The sequence below is a fragment of the Lepisosteus platostomus genome, chromosome 8, assembly GCF_059453375.1.
Source record: "Lepisosteus platostomus isolate fLepPlt1 chromosome 8, fLepPlt1.hap1, whole genome shotgun sequence".
NCBI classification, from domain to species: domain Eukaryota; kingdom Metazoa; phylum Chordata; class Actinopteri; order Semionotiformes; family Lepisosteidae; genus Lepisosteus; species Lepisosteus platostomus.
In genome coordinates, this window is record NC_142618.1 from 8,458,221 (window position 1) to 8,471,741 (window position 13,521).

At 38.5% G+C, this 13,521-nt stretch overlaps 1 protein-coding gene across 3 annotated transcripts in view; it reads right to left on the reverse strand.

Moving 5' to 3' along the window:
- Nucleotides 1–13,521, reverse strand: part of prex2 (phosphatidylinositol-3,4,5-trisphosphate-dependent Rac exchange factor 2) — a 152,768-nt gene that overhangs the window by 52,511 nt on the left and 86,736 nt on the right. For all 3 annotated transcript variants that reach the window (XR_015940745.1, XM_088642288.1, XM_088642289.1), the window contains 3 exons: nt 13,070–13,231; nt 10,419–10,641; nt 7,309–7,516 (listed from right to left, as the gene is read on the reverse strand). Coding sequence is in view for 2 of the 3 variants with exons in the window: in XM_088642288.1 (XP_088498414.1) it covers nt 7,309–7,516; nt 10,419–10,641; nt 13,070–13,231 (593 nt within the window). In the remaining variant the exon portion in view is untranslated. The remainder of the gene's footprint in view (nt 1–7,308; nt 7,517–10,418; nt 10,642–13,069; nt 13,232–13,521) is intronic.

The following is a 13,521-nucleotide window of genomic DNA, read 5'->3' on the forward strand; positions in this document are numbered from 1 at the left end:
TGGCGGACTGGCCAAACAAGTGCGACAGAACAAGGAGATTTCCACTGTTACTATCACTAGGCGTGCCTTCATTTGGATGAGCATTGGGTTGGGAAGGTATCAGAACATCAGGGTGGTCCATTCCCAACTAACTCCTTTAATAACTCACAGTTTCATCTCCAGGCTCCCCTGCAACACAACCAACTAAGGAGAATTGGCCATTGCCCAGACCAAATCGCTGAAGAGCGAATTCACGAATGTTAAAGTCACAGATGTCACGACCTTACTGTATACAGTATATAGTATTTAAATTAGCCGTTTGCATCTTCAAAGATCCAAAAGTACTTTACAAGTAATAATGGATTTCATAGAACCCTCCCCCCCCCCCCCCCAAACTGAGATTCAGTTCTTATTAAAGTGATGTGCAGCCATTTTGTGTCTGAGGCACATGGGAAACTAATGACGTTCTGAAGCTCAGTCAGTTTGCTTGCACAGCTCTGTAAGGAGGAATGGGCAAACACTGCCAAATGTAGGTGTGCTACGTTGGAACAGGCCTACCCAAACAGAACTATGGCTGTAATTCAAGCAAAAGATGCTTCCACCAAGAATTAACTCAAGGGTGTGTACACTTATCCAATCCATTTTTCTAGGCTTTCATTTGTATTGACTTTTTAGAATGCCTGAGCATTTGTTTTTCACTAGGAGACTGTGTGATACAATGTGTAAATAAAGCTAAAATAAATGTATATTTAATGTGTTGTGATTTTAGGCCACACAATAAGTTAATTTGGAGAGGGTTGTAGACTTTATCATAAGCACTGTATATGTTCATTTTACTCAGTGCATCAAATTATAAATACAATTTAAAATAAGTAATAATCTAAAGTATGTCTGGTCTGTGTTTGCATTTTACTCTAAAGTCTTTGTTATGAACTGTACAGAGTGTACCTGACAAAACACACTGCACTGTAATGTGGTTAAGCATAATTAGTAAAAGTGAACAAAAACTGAAAGTTTATATTGGGGAAATTAATTTAATGAAGTGTTCACATATTCAAAACAGATGCTCTATATTCTAGGTTGCAATAATCTTTATATATCTGAAACCTACTAAATAATCCGGTGGCACTTCTGGTTGCAATAAAAAGTAATTATTATTTTCAGTATGTTTACAAGTCTGTAATTCAACCCCAGGCTCAGATGCAACTTACTCAACTGCTGCATGAAATAGACTCTTTTTCCGTATTGATGAAGAAAAATGTTGTAAGGTATGATATTGATCCCTGCTTAAGGTTAAATGGAGATTTATAACACTGTTCTGAGAATCAATTTTCAGCATAAAACATTCAATAATAACACATCATTTTAAAAACTAGAAATATCAGTGATCAGTCAGTAATTGCACCTTACCACCAGGGACTTAGTAAAAGCCACAGTACAGTACCTACCACCCCAGCTGCCACTCCATTTTAGGCATTACCTAAAATCCCATATTGTCTTCAACTTACCAACAAAATAAAACCTAAATTTGGAGACAATTCTGACACATCTTAAAAGTTTTTTAAGAGTGTACTGTACATATAGCCTATACTGCACATTTTTAAGTGTTGGCAAATATGCAGCAGATATTGTTCCCAGGCAGTTAAGTGAAAGATGCATGAGATGTGGCTCGGGGATATGATGACATCGCACACAGCTCAAGAGAAGGCAGGGGATGTCAGTTCAGCAGGTACGAGACAGTGAGAAGGTCAGGTTCAACATCAGCAATGAACAGACAGTGATAAATGTGCACTGATATTAAGATGCTTAATTCTGATAGTTGTACTCATGGTGTTTTAGTCTGATTTACTGTTTATAGATGTGAGATACGCATCATTGGGTAATATGGACATGGATAGACAACTGAGACTATGGTTGAACCATAATAGGCTAATTGACAATCCTTTGATATCATTTTTTGTTCTGTCACTCCTAATTATACTTGCATTTCGGTGGACAAATGTAGACAAACAATCAAGTATATTATGTGTTTTAACAGTACATCTTAAAAATGGCACCATCATACAGTAGGTATCCCTGCCACCCCCAAATCTCAGCTACACCACTGCTTATCATAAAGAAAATTATCCCACAGCATTTTGCTGCCATTTGTTGTATCATCTAACATCACTAGTAATTTCTTTTAACATACAGAATTAGAACATAATTTTTCAATTTTAAAAAGACGACATATGTATTTTCAACATATTTTAAATGCATCTTCACTGCATTTTAATAAGCAATTTTCTAAGATCCTGGTAGAATTTCGATACCCTATATTTAGAGAGACTGAGGCCACTGTAGTATCTCTGTAGACTCTACAGTGGCAACTGTAAGAATGTACAAATGTTAACACCATTCTGTCATTTTAAACAATCACATCCTTTTATAAGAATAATGAAATCTCTTTACACCCCATCAGCGTGTTGCAAGGTTCTTCATAAGTCATTTTACCATGTGAAGCAGATTCGTGAGATTTGAAAAAGCATTTGCAGCTCTGTAATAACCACTTCGGGCAATTAACACAGAATGAAGCTGGGAACCCACATTTTCAAAGGGATTAACTGTAGAAGAAAATATGTTAATGTCGACTCTGACACTTGAAAAGCATGCTAATCGAAGCATCCTGGGTGGTCAAAGAGCAGCTAGCCGCCTCACAATCCCAGTTCGAAGAGAGGTGTGATCAGATTAACAGTCCCAATAGCTCCAAAACACATGGGATCAAAAGACAAGCAACAACAGTTATCTGGCATCAGCAGCTGAGAGCCTGAGACAGTCTGCAAGGAAAACGCCACAGCTGGCATACAGTACTTGGTGCTAGGGTGGATTCCTTGTCACATATGGAATATGTCATCCAGTCTCATTAGCAGGAAGGAATTACAAATAAAACATGTAGCACAGCGTGCTGTAAATGTCTGTGTAAAAGAGCAAAACAAAAGACTGACAAAGTGACAAGTACTGTAATATCTTCTCAAATGAACACTCAGGAGGGAGCAGAGAAAAGGCCCCAGCCACTTATGTACATTACTGTAAGATGCCAGAGCTTCAGTCTATACTCATAACAACAAACTGCGTTAACACGTAACAAAAAGTGACCAGTTTGTCGAGATTCTCTTCACTGTCATAAAACCTAATTCAAATAAAAATCCTTCAAATAGTAACAATTGCAGCCAGGATCCCCCCAGAGGCTCTCAGTCAGCACTCTGAAGATCAATAGCACTCCTGGGTTGTCTTCGAATTAATGTTCATCTTCACCTTGTACACTCGTCACAGAAAGAAAATGAATGAAAGCCTTGGAAAACCTAATCGGCAGAATGACACTCTCGGTACCACGATCTTATGGATTACCGTGCATGTTTATTGCTTTTTAACATTGGTGTGAACTGCTGCTGTCAGCATTCTTCGAACATCTGAAGGACAATGAAGCCATCGCTGGTGCCTAGAGAATTCACCGGTGGGCACAGCGAGGCCTTCAGAGAGGGGACTATTGATTGTTCTCAAGGGCAACACCAGTTACACTCCTGGGCAGGCACTTAAGAAGCTTTGATTACTTTGAGTTGAACTGAGTGCGGACTCGGAGCTGGAACAGTTCAATTTCATCAACATGTAATCATAAACCAGATGAAAGTTCTTTCCTTAGCAATCAAGAAAAACATGGATTCAACCCACAAAGGTCACAATGAGCCGTCAATTGTCTAACTGGAACACGATATCAACTCAGTGTTTCGATGATTCAACAGTAGTACATTAGGGGAAAAGGATGCCAGCTACGTTTGCAGGTTAACATTCCTATCAATTCACAGGTTGTCTTATGTACTGTATGTCACATTTATTGTCCCAGCTGCACTTGAATATTCAAGCCGTTTTCCCACATTTTACTTATTTCACTGGAGAAGTATCTCAGGCAGGATCACTCTGCACTGTATACTCCCATTAGCATGGACAATGTTTCCAAATGAAGAATAAGCAAAAGTCTGTAAAAAACACATTTTGCACAACCACTAAAGTATTAAAATATAAGGATGACACACAACAAAATATTTTTCAGGTTTGCTTATGTGACTCATGCATTATTACTGTGAGGGCAACAAATCTTTACCATTTAAACACAGAACATGTGTCTTACTTGCACTACTATATTCCTATGGTATGTGTAAAGCCCTCTGAAATTCACAGTTAAATCTGAATAGCTTGCTCAGCATCTTTTAAAAAGTCTGGTGTGTCAATCAAACCACTACAGAGAAATTTATCTGAATAGTAATGTATCAATACAACAGCTAACCACTCATTACAAAGCACCCTTACAATAGAAGTATATCCATTTTGCATTAGATGTAATCACAGAAAGATCAGTGTACTGTATCTACAATAGGCTATTTAGTCTAAAATAGCCAGCAGTCATATCACTTAGCAACTCAATACTGGCAGCCCACTGAAGCTTAGCAGGTGTGAGCCTGGTCAGTACCTGGATGAGAGACCTCCTGGGAAAAACTAAGGCTGCTGCTGAATGAGGTGTTAGTGGGGCCAGCAGGGGGCGCTCACCCTGCGGTCCATGTGGGTCCTAATGCCCCAGTATTGTGACGGGGACACTATACTGTAAAAAGGCACCGTCCTTCGGATGAGATGTAAAACAGAGGTCCTGACTGTCTGTGGTCGTTAAAAATCTCAGGGTGTCTCTCAAAAAGAGTAGGGGTGTAACCCCAGCGTCCTGGCCAAATATTTAAGAACTATTAACACCCAATAAATTATGATCACTGAAATCATACTAATGAATTTTTCTAATAAGCTATAATAATAAATAAATAAAATCTGAGAATAAAAGTAAAAATTCAAATAATGCACTTTGTGTGCTGCAAGCCTGTGTGACTGTACACCCTTTTCATTTTCTTCCCTTTTGTGCTAGGAGCCCCTCAAACCAGCAACCTCCGATTAAGTACCCTGTTGTCCTGCCCAGCGGGAATGTGCTCTGCAACAATGAGGCCCTCTGCAGAAATAAACACAGCCAAAGATGTTGCCAGGAAACAGAAATACAGTTGAACAGGTGGCAGAGCAAATGTAAACCAGTAAAAATAATATCTATAATAACATAACAAGTGTTTATTTGTTAATAAAATATTAAACCCATATGACTCCTATGCCATCTTAAGGACATTTGTAGTGGTCTCACGAATTTGAAGATGTGATGGCAGAAATTACTGTGCACAATACTCTATAAAATGTGTTGTAAGGCTTTATATAATATTTTCGTTTAAGATTTTTCATTACAGTGTTTGCTGGCTTTTGATAAAAGTTCAAGGATTCAAATTGTGATAAAAAATATTCATTTTGTAAAAAATGTGTAATCTGTATATCATTTGTAAATATAATAAAATGCATCATCATCCTAAGGGAGTGAACACATTTTGTGAGGTACTATAAGTTGGATCACTACACTAGTAATGTCAGGGTTTTCACTGATAATTTTAAATAACTGAATGTTAAGGTGTTAAGCTACACAGAAGTTCTAGAATAATCTAATATAACAATGTTTTGTTAAAGACACCCAAAACGCATACAGAAGTCAGACAACGCAACCACTATAATTTTAAATGTAAGGATAAAAAAATGCCAAACAAACCAACGTAAACCAGGAATTCCTTCATCCCTTTCACAAGAAAGAAAATCCCTTTCTGTCCACATTCGGCACAAAATAAAGAAGGAAAATTATGTCATCACAGAAAAATCCTTTTAACCTCTGGCACATCACAAAAAATATGCTGATGTCTCAATGTTAAAATTATTTTGCCAATGGTTTTGCCAGCTCAAAAATAATTTTAAAAGCATAGCCTGAGGTTATGGTATCATCTGCTGCAACTTTAAGTAGTGACTGACAATCAAAGTAGAACAGGATATATACCACCCCTGGATCAAAGCACATTAAATGTCACTCTTTCCTCTGCACGCCTCTGTATTTAGACATTATTGAGCAAGAAATCCACACAGGAGAAGTATAAGAGCAAAGATACATAAATCAAAGGGAAAACTCACATGTGGAACACTAAAGGAAAATTTCAAGACATGTAGCATATGTGATGATGCATTTGTGTATAACACAAAACCAGATATTAATATCTGCTCTTCCATATTTATTTTAATTTTTCTCAGGTACCAGAATTTCTCAGTATGGTATAAACACTGCTCGATAAAACAGGTTGGGTATGCACATCACATACAGTACCTTTTATTTCTATACCTGGCTGTGAAGCAGAAGTTCTGTTGACAGTTAACCACTAAACATTGTATTGTGAAATTGTAAATGTGCCCATCATGCAATTTGTTCAAAAGTGTTTGCCAATTTATAGGTAGTATACTAGTACTAATAGGATGAATGTAAAAAGGAGGTCCTTGTGTAAACCAAGATAGCAGCCAAACTGCCATTGTTTTTTTCATTGTTGATATATGGCCCATAACACTAACTTCTAAACCTCTATTTAAAACTACTTGGGCTATTAACTCCAAATGTGATCAGTAACATGATAGTGTCCAAAACACTGTGGTTTATGTGCATCATACCAAGATAGCTACAAATCTGACATTTTGTTCTCACAGCTAAAAAGGCCTCTGGGGAACTGCTCTCCCAATTGAATTGAAACTTTGCAGGTTTCCTGAACAGCCAAAGCTGCTTCCGATTTGCACCTGACTAGTAGCTGTAGATACATTTCTCACAGCAGGTTATCGAGGGTTTGGTGAAACATGGCACCGTGAGCAAGCAGCTCATGTTCAATGACCTGATTATTGCCATTTTATTCTCACAACTTAGTTCATTGCAGACTGGGGAAGGCTTGAACTGATTGAGTGAAATCTTGGCACATTTCATCACACTTAAACCTGCTTCAGTCCTCAGCCTCAGGTGTTGCAGTAAGATACTTTTTGTGCCCACAACAGTATATCCCCTGCTTAGTGAAACACATGCCATACATGACTTCCAAAGTAAATAGGTGCCATTAATGTTTATCTGCAGTTCACTTGTACTGTTAAAATGGGAAGGAACTTGCTTAGAAAGCCTTCAAAACAGATTGTAATTTCTTAATTGTAAGTTCTTAATTACTCTACTGTAACTGCAATACTTCCAATTCTTTTGACATTGAGGAGCTTGAGTTTCCCACAAACTGTGCTTGGCTAGGGCTCTTAAGGCCCAGGGAAGGAGGAGCACCTCTGTAGATCCTGAAATTTGCAGCAGGGTCAGTTGTGGAGCCTGCTGATATACAGTACTGTACAGTAAAATGTCTAAACGTCTGATCAGCTACTCACTCGTGTATCTGACAGGCGTAGCACTCCATCTCCTTCACCACAGTCTGCAGCTTGCTGAGCAGCTTCTGGTAGGCGTCCAGTGTGACCAGGTCCTCCTCTCGTAGCAGGAAGCGCAGGCCGTGACCCTCTGCCCGCCCCAGGCTGTGACCAGAGGGGGCGGCCATGGTGGTGATGGTGTGCTGGATGTAAACCATGGGGTTTAACTTCCCTGTTCAACACAATACATGACATGACATTCATGCGGCAGGCCAGCTTCAGCTTTGACTGTGCAAGCATGAGTAGTACCACCAGGGACCCTTAATGCCTTTCACAGAGCATACTGATTTGAATATCACTTTCCCTGTGGGCAAACCACTCAGTCCATAGACAATTAATCAGATGGCTAATTCGCCCAGTTTGCAATCAGAAATAAATCGGGCCCCTGGTCCTGCAGTAGCAGTTTGCATATTTACCTAAATAAATGTTGCTATTCATATTTAATATGCCATATGTTAATTAGAAAACTGCTATTTTAAGTCATTCTGGGACATTTTCTAGACCGTTTCTTCTCCCGGCATAATTATTTGATACACTTGAGTTTTTTTTCTCTTCGTGATAACACATTTACATGGATTTATTTGGCTGATGGGTTCTATCCAAAATGACTTCTGTTTGTGTCCATACAGTATATACAGTTGTAAAAAGAAAGAATACATATGAAATTAAAAGCCTAGGCAACATAGAATCAGAAATTTTGATCCAATCATTAATCATGTAACCCAAAAACAGCAGTTACTTTTCTTTTCAATGTACATTCATAACAGTAATAATATTGTCTAATATTTTTGGGATTCACTTCATTTTCACTTAAAGATTAACTATTTATATTATTATTTTGAGTCAGATGTTCTTTAAAATGTTTCTAATCAATATAAACATTTCCACTTATTTTAGAAAGGCGTTTCTTATAAACCATGCAGCACAGTGGCACAGTTGTTAATATTGCTGTCTCACAGCACTGAGGCTCTGGGTTCAGTTCCTGGGGTGCTATCGGCGTATGGTTTTTATGTTCTCCCTCTGTTCTCATGGGTCTCCCCTTGGTGCTCTGGTTTCCTTCTGTACAAATGGCTCTGGTGTGTACAACTGAGTCTGTGTGTGCCCTGCGATGGACTGGCATCCCACCCAGGGTGCAGAGAATTCTGCCTTATGCTCAGTGCTTTCTGGAGTAGGCTCCAGGCCACCGTGACTCTGATCTGGATAAACGGTTATTGAAAGAGATGAGATGATGATGATATGTTAACCCTTTGAGTGGTGATGACAGCACTTTACAGTATGTGAAAAGTCCAGTGGTCTCTTGGGAGTAATGATGGTATTGCATGTCCTAAAATATCGAACTACAGTTGCCACAATTACACCTTGATTATCTATGTTGAAAAAATATAGAAAGCTTTGATTTCGGTAATCCTTTTTTCATCAGTTTGTCTAGCAAGACGTATTTTCTATTGTGTCAAAGTAACTTGAGTGAAAACTCAAGCTTGTTAAAAACATTTTAACAATGAATGCATAAGTATGGAAGCTAATTAGCATTGAAGCACCACTTGCAGTATTATTACATTATCATGACATGACATTGTCTTATTTTACAATAATTATTGCTTTTCAATGAGAAAACATTGCTAACCTGTGAAGATGGAAAACACGATCTTACACAATGCAAATGCCTTGTGTGTCAATGCTTTTTTTTTGTTTTTACATATTTTTATGTCTGCATACTAAATGCACCACAGCAACATCGTGATACTGCATTTATGAGCACTGACTGCAAAATACCTCTTCGTGCAGAGAACGCCACATTGAAGCACTACTGTTTTAATTTAATTTAATCTGTTTAATTGCATTTTTTTCCAGCAAATTTTCCAGCCAAAATATGGATATGGGCCTTTACTGAAGAACTGGATGAATGAACTCTAATGTATTGATTTCTATTTTAATAAGATAAAAACGTTAAAAATATGGAAATAGTGGAAGTGCGTAAAAAGTTGTTTAACAGATACAGGAGTTAATTTTAAGAGCGTTTAAAAACTAATAGGATTATGACATAACAAAATACTTGTAGATCACACGATTTATGTGTTCCAGAGTGAAGCTTGCTTTGGCCTTTGGGTTGGGCGGCTTTCCTGTTAAATTTACAGGAAACAAGGGTCCACATGCCAGTGGTATAGTAGCAGGGTACTGTACATTCAAACATGCTTCCTTTTTTTTCATTACAGGGGAGTTAATTTTATAGTCCTGAAAGCTTTCGACTCCCTACAAATCAAACCAGAGGAGCTCAGTGTTCTGACAGTTCTGAACAGCAGCCTGGAGCAGCACCTTCATGAACGCACCATGCTGTGACACAGCTGCTGTGTCCTGTCCCTGTAGAAATCACGCTTTCCCCATCAAGGACAAATGAAATGACAAATGACAGGCATTATCTGTGAACTTCATGTCTAAACTGGCAGTAAGGGAAATACGGTATAATGTTCTTAGTAAGTTGGGAGTACAATAAATAAACATGGCAGTGCAATTAAATAAATACCAATATAGACTTTGGTAGCTCTTAAGGAGCCTATCAGTAGTATTAATCAAATGTCTTAGTGAATTCAACACACAAGAAAAATATATTGTTAGACATGAGTTCAATGTTGAATGAACACAATCAGTGGTACAGACACAGGTGTTAACTGCACGGTTTTTATGAGCTCTTATATAACTTCAGTTTATGGCAAAACTGGTGCATATTCGTCATACACCAAACACCTGCGCACAAGCACCTGTGAAACCACTCTGAACTTGATATCCCCCTCATCCTAACTATGGAAACGGCAGTCCTCATTTCTATTTATTTAACAGTTCTTTTTCCTGTTTTTATTTTAATGGCTTTTGAAGACAATGTCAATCATACTGCGGTTACAGAAGAAAACAAACTGTTTGGGTGGGCCACATACTGTAAGGATAGTTGTTTAGGCTATTGCCAACCAAAGTGCCAATCAAAAGAGTGACAAGCAGGAACAGCATCAAGGACATCAAGGCATAGCACTGATGACCAAGACAGTTTCTCTTGTTGCCATAGAGAATCTTGCCCTACTCACCTTGTTCTGCATTCTTGATCACTTTCTCTAGCGTGGAGTTTTTCCGGTTATCCAGCTGGACACCAAAGGCACTTCCCAGGGAGGTGGTGGTTTTGGGATAAGACACCTCCATCACATTGATGTGGCAGTTGGTGGGGCAGAAGTCACTGCTGTGCAGAGGGGAAACCTTGGTCTTGGCCTGCTTGAAGGTTGGCCAGGCTCGGTTCTTCAGCACTCGGGAAAACTAAAGACAAGAGCAGTTCTTTTTAATCATCTACAATGCCACAAATGCCCGTGCCTGTAAAATTTTTTATCACTTTTATCAAAATATAGCCAAACACACTGGTTGCTTTTCATTGCCTAGCAGATGTACTACTGTATATATGTTGTGTCAGCACATCATTGCCTGCGTTATGCATCATCTATCAGGTGTTTGCTCAAACCTGAATTTAATATGAATATTTTTTCATCTGGTGCTTCTAAAATGTTTGTTGACCATTGAATTACAGTCCTTTCTGCAAACTCGATTTTTTTTAGAATTTTACACTTCCAGCATTCTCCCCTTATCTTAACTATCTGTTTTCTGCTCTTAGTCCAAACACACTCATTTCCCCAGTTGCCTACTTCCAGTAATTTGAGTATTTATCTTTTATGATGAAATTCAGCACAACCCTCCTGAAAATTGAAATACACCACATTATCTATGTGTTCATTACTGCTGTTATTCATTCACAGATGTCTTAACAAATTACTAGGGCATCTTTTCTTAATCCATGCTGACTGTTCTCTGGGAACGTTTTTCCATACAGGTAATCCTTATTCAGTATGTTAAAGAACGAGGAATAATTGGTCTATAATAATCAGTTGCAAGAGCTGTGTAATGATTTAAGAATAATATGTTGTTACCTTTAGTACAATTGGTAGTATACCATTGTACCCTGGTGATTAATTTATCTTGAGAGATTCTAGTACTCTACATACATCTGCTTCTTCTCTGCTAATAATTACTAAAACAGAAATTTGTTCTTCTACTGCCTGAGACATGTTTTGACTCCTTCTTAAGTGCACACCTGAGTAAAATATTAATTTGGTATACAAGCCACTTCCCTTTCATTATTTAGAGGTTTCCAGTTATTGTGTCATACTACTGTATATACATTTTACTTAATGGTTGTTTTCCTGTTACTGTATAGTGCTGAAACAACTTACTAATTTTAGATTCTGTTGGGATAAACAGGCTAAATCAGCAAATGGCCTTACTGTATGTTCTTAAGTTCATTGCAATATGCCTTTCTCTCTTTTGGCCTTTCTTATTTATTTTCTATCTCATCATTTTTTTTCTTTTTTGTTATCAATTGTATACTTTTCCTTAACTGAATCCAGTTGTTTTAATAGTTTTATTAAGTGTTTTTTTCCCCAAAACAAGGTTTTGTAATTAATGCAAGATTCACAAAACATCCTTTTATCTTTGCTTTTCATCTGTACTGACAGCTCAGTATTTTCTTTATTCTTTGTAGCATTTCTATTTCTGGCAGTTTTGTTGTATGTGGAAAACAGCTGAGGGGATTCAGCTGGTCTACAACAGCAGGATGTGCTGGGAATAAACTCTGTCTCACCACATTCCAAGTCTCACTGCAACAATGGGGCTCACAGTCCTAACAGACTGTAAGCCTTCCATTTCTACAGTCTACCACATTTTTCAAGCAAGGATAAAACATATACAAATACACTAAAGAACTGGCTGTTCAAATTGCTTTCAGCTACATCCAGTAAAAGAGTTGATACATTATGTAACTTAGATTGCATAGCTCACAGTGTGTAAACCAGACACAAAAGTTCTAATAAAATGATTGTTGTTTTTGTTCAGAAAGGGTTCATAAAATTAATTCCACCCAAAAATGTTACATGGGGGTGTTTCTCGACCTTGAAAGTGGCTTAGCCAAGCAAAACACAGAGCCCTATGAACACGGGTTCGAACCTGGTTCAATTGTGAAAGCGATTCCCCAAGTAGTGGCAGACTAATTGCCTGAGCTCTGGTGAGAGCATGATGAAATTAGTCAGCAGGGCTTCCTCAGCTGATTGAGGTACAGCGCCCCCTGCAGCCCCCAGGGGTATTGCAGGCATTCAGTGAGGATCAGCAGTGAGCCTCTGTTTGACAGGTGTGGCTCAAAGGTGAGAGGAAGAGAGACGCCTGCCTACACTTCCTTATTGACCCCTGTGCACCCTGCGCAGTCACGGGATTCACAGCTGGGAGCCGAGACATGAAAGACACACAGCTGGTGATTCCAAAACAGAGTGGGTCTAACGCAAAAAAACTGGCGATTCTAGATTTCTAAAAGAATTTACATTAAATTACACTTTTATGAATGACGTGCACTGTAAGTTTGAAAATGTGCTGCTGTCAAGTCAACACTATTTCTAACATCATGTATAATCGTGTACAATCCATTGACCCCAACTCTGACGTGCTCCGACGTTCTGTGGAGGAACATTTTTTTTAATCAAACACCTATTTTAAATGCCTGACAATCACATATTTAGTATATAGTTTTGCTTAAAAGCTTCTATGTTCTGAAATGGTAAAAACATTTTGGAGGCAGATGTCTCCTAATGTGATTTTTTACTTCAGGTGCAGCACACTCCTTTTTTACAAAAGCCCTCTCCTCCATTACCTTTCTATAGTTGGTTATTCTCCTGTTGATGTGCTCAATTCTTTCATTGCACATGACAGCAAAGCTGGCCTGGAGGTCTTCTGGGATCCCATCATTGATGGAGCTCAGCCTCCCACAGGTCTGGACAAACTGGTCATCACTCTTAGCTAAAGCTTCAAGAATCTGAAAGGAAACACAGTCACATTAACTTGTGTTTTCACTCCACTAGAAAATCTCCCACCTGTGCTCTATGTTTTCCTGAATTAAAGATCTAATAACAAGGGAAACAGGTGACAGTGTGTTAAAAGTGTTTCAAAAGCTCCGTACAACTGAAAGCTCTTCAGGAGTGAATGACTGAGGCCATTAATAAGGGAGAAGGCTTGCTGATACTCTGCAGCCACATGGTTGTCTGACTGGGAAATGCACATCCCAGTCAGAGGCAATTACTGGTTGAGAGCCCTTTTTAACCTCTC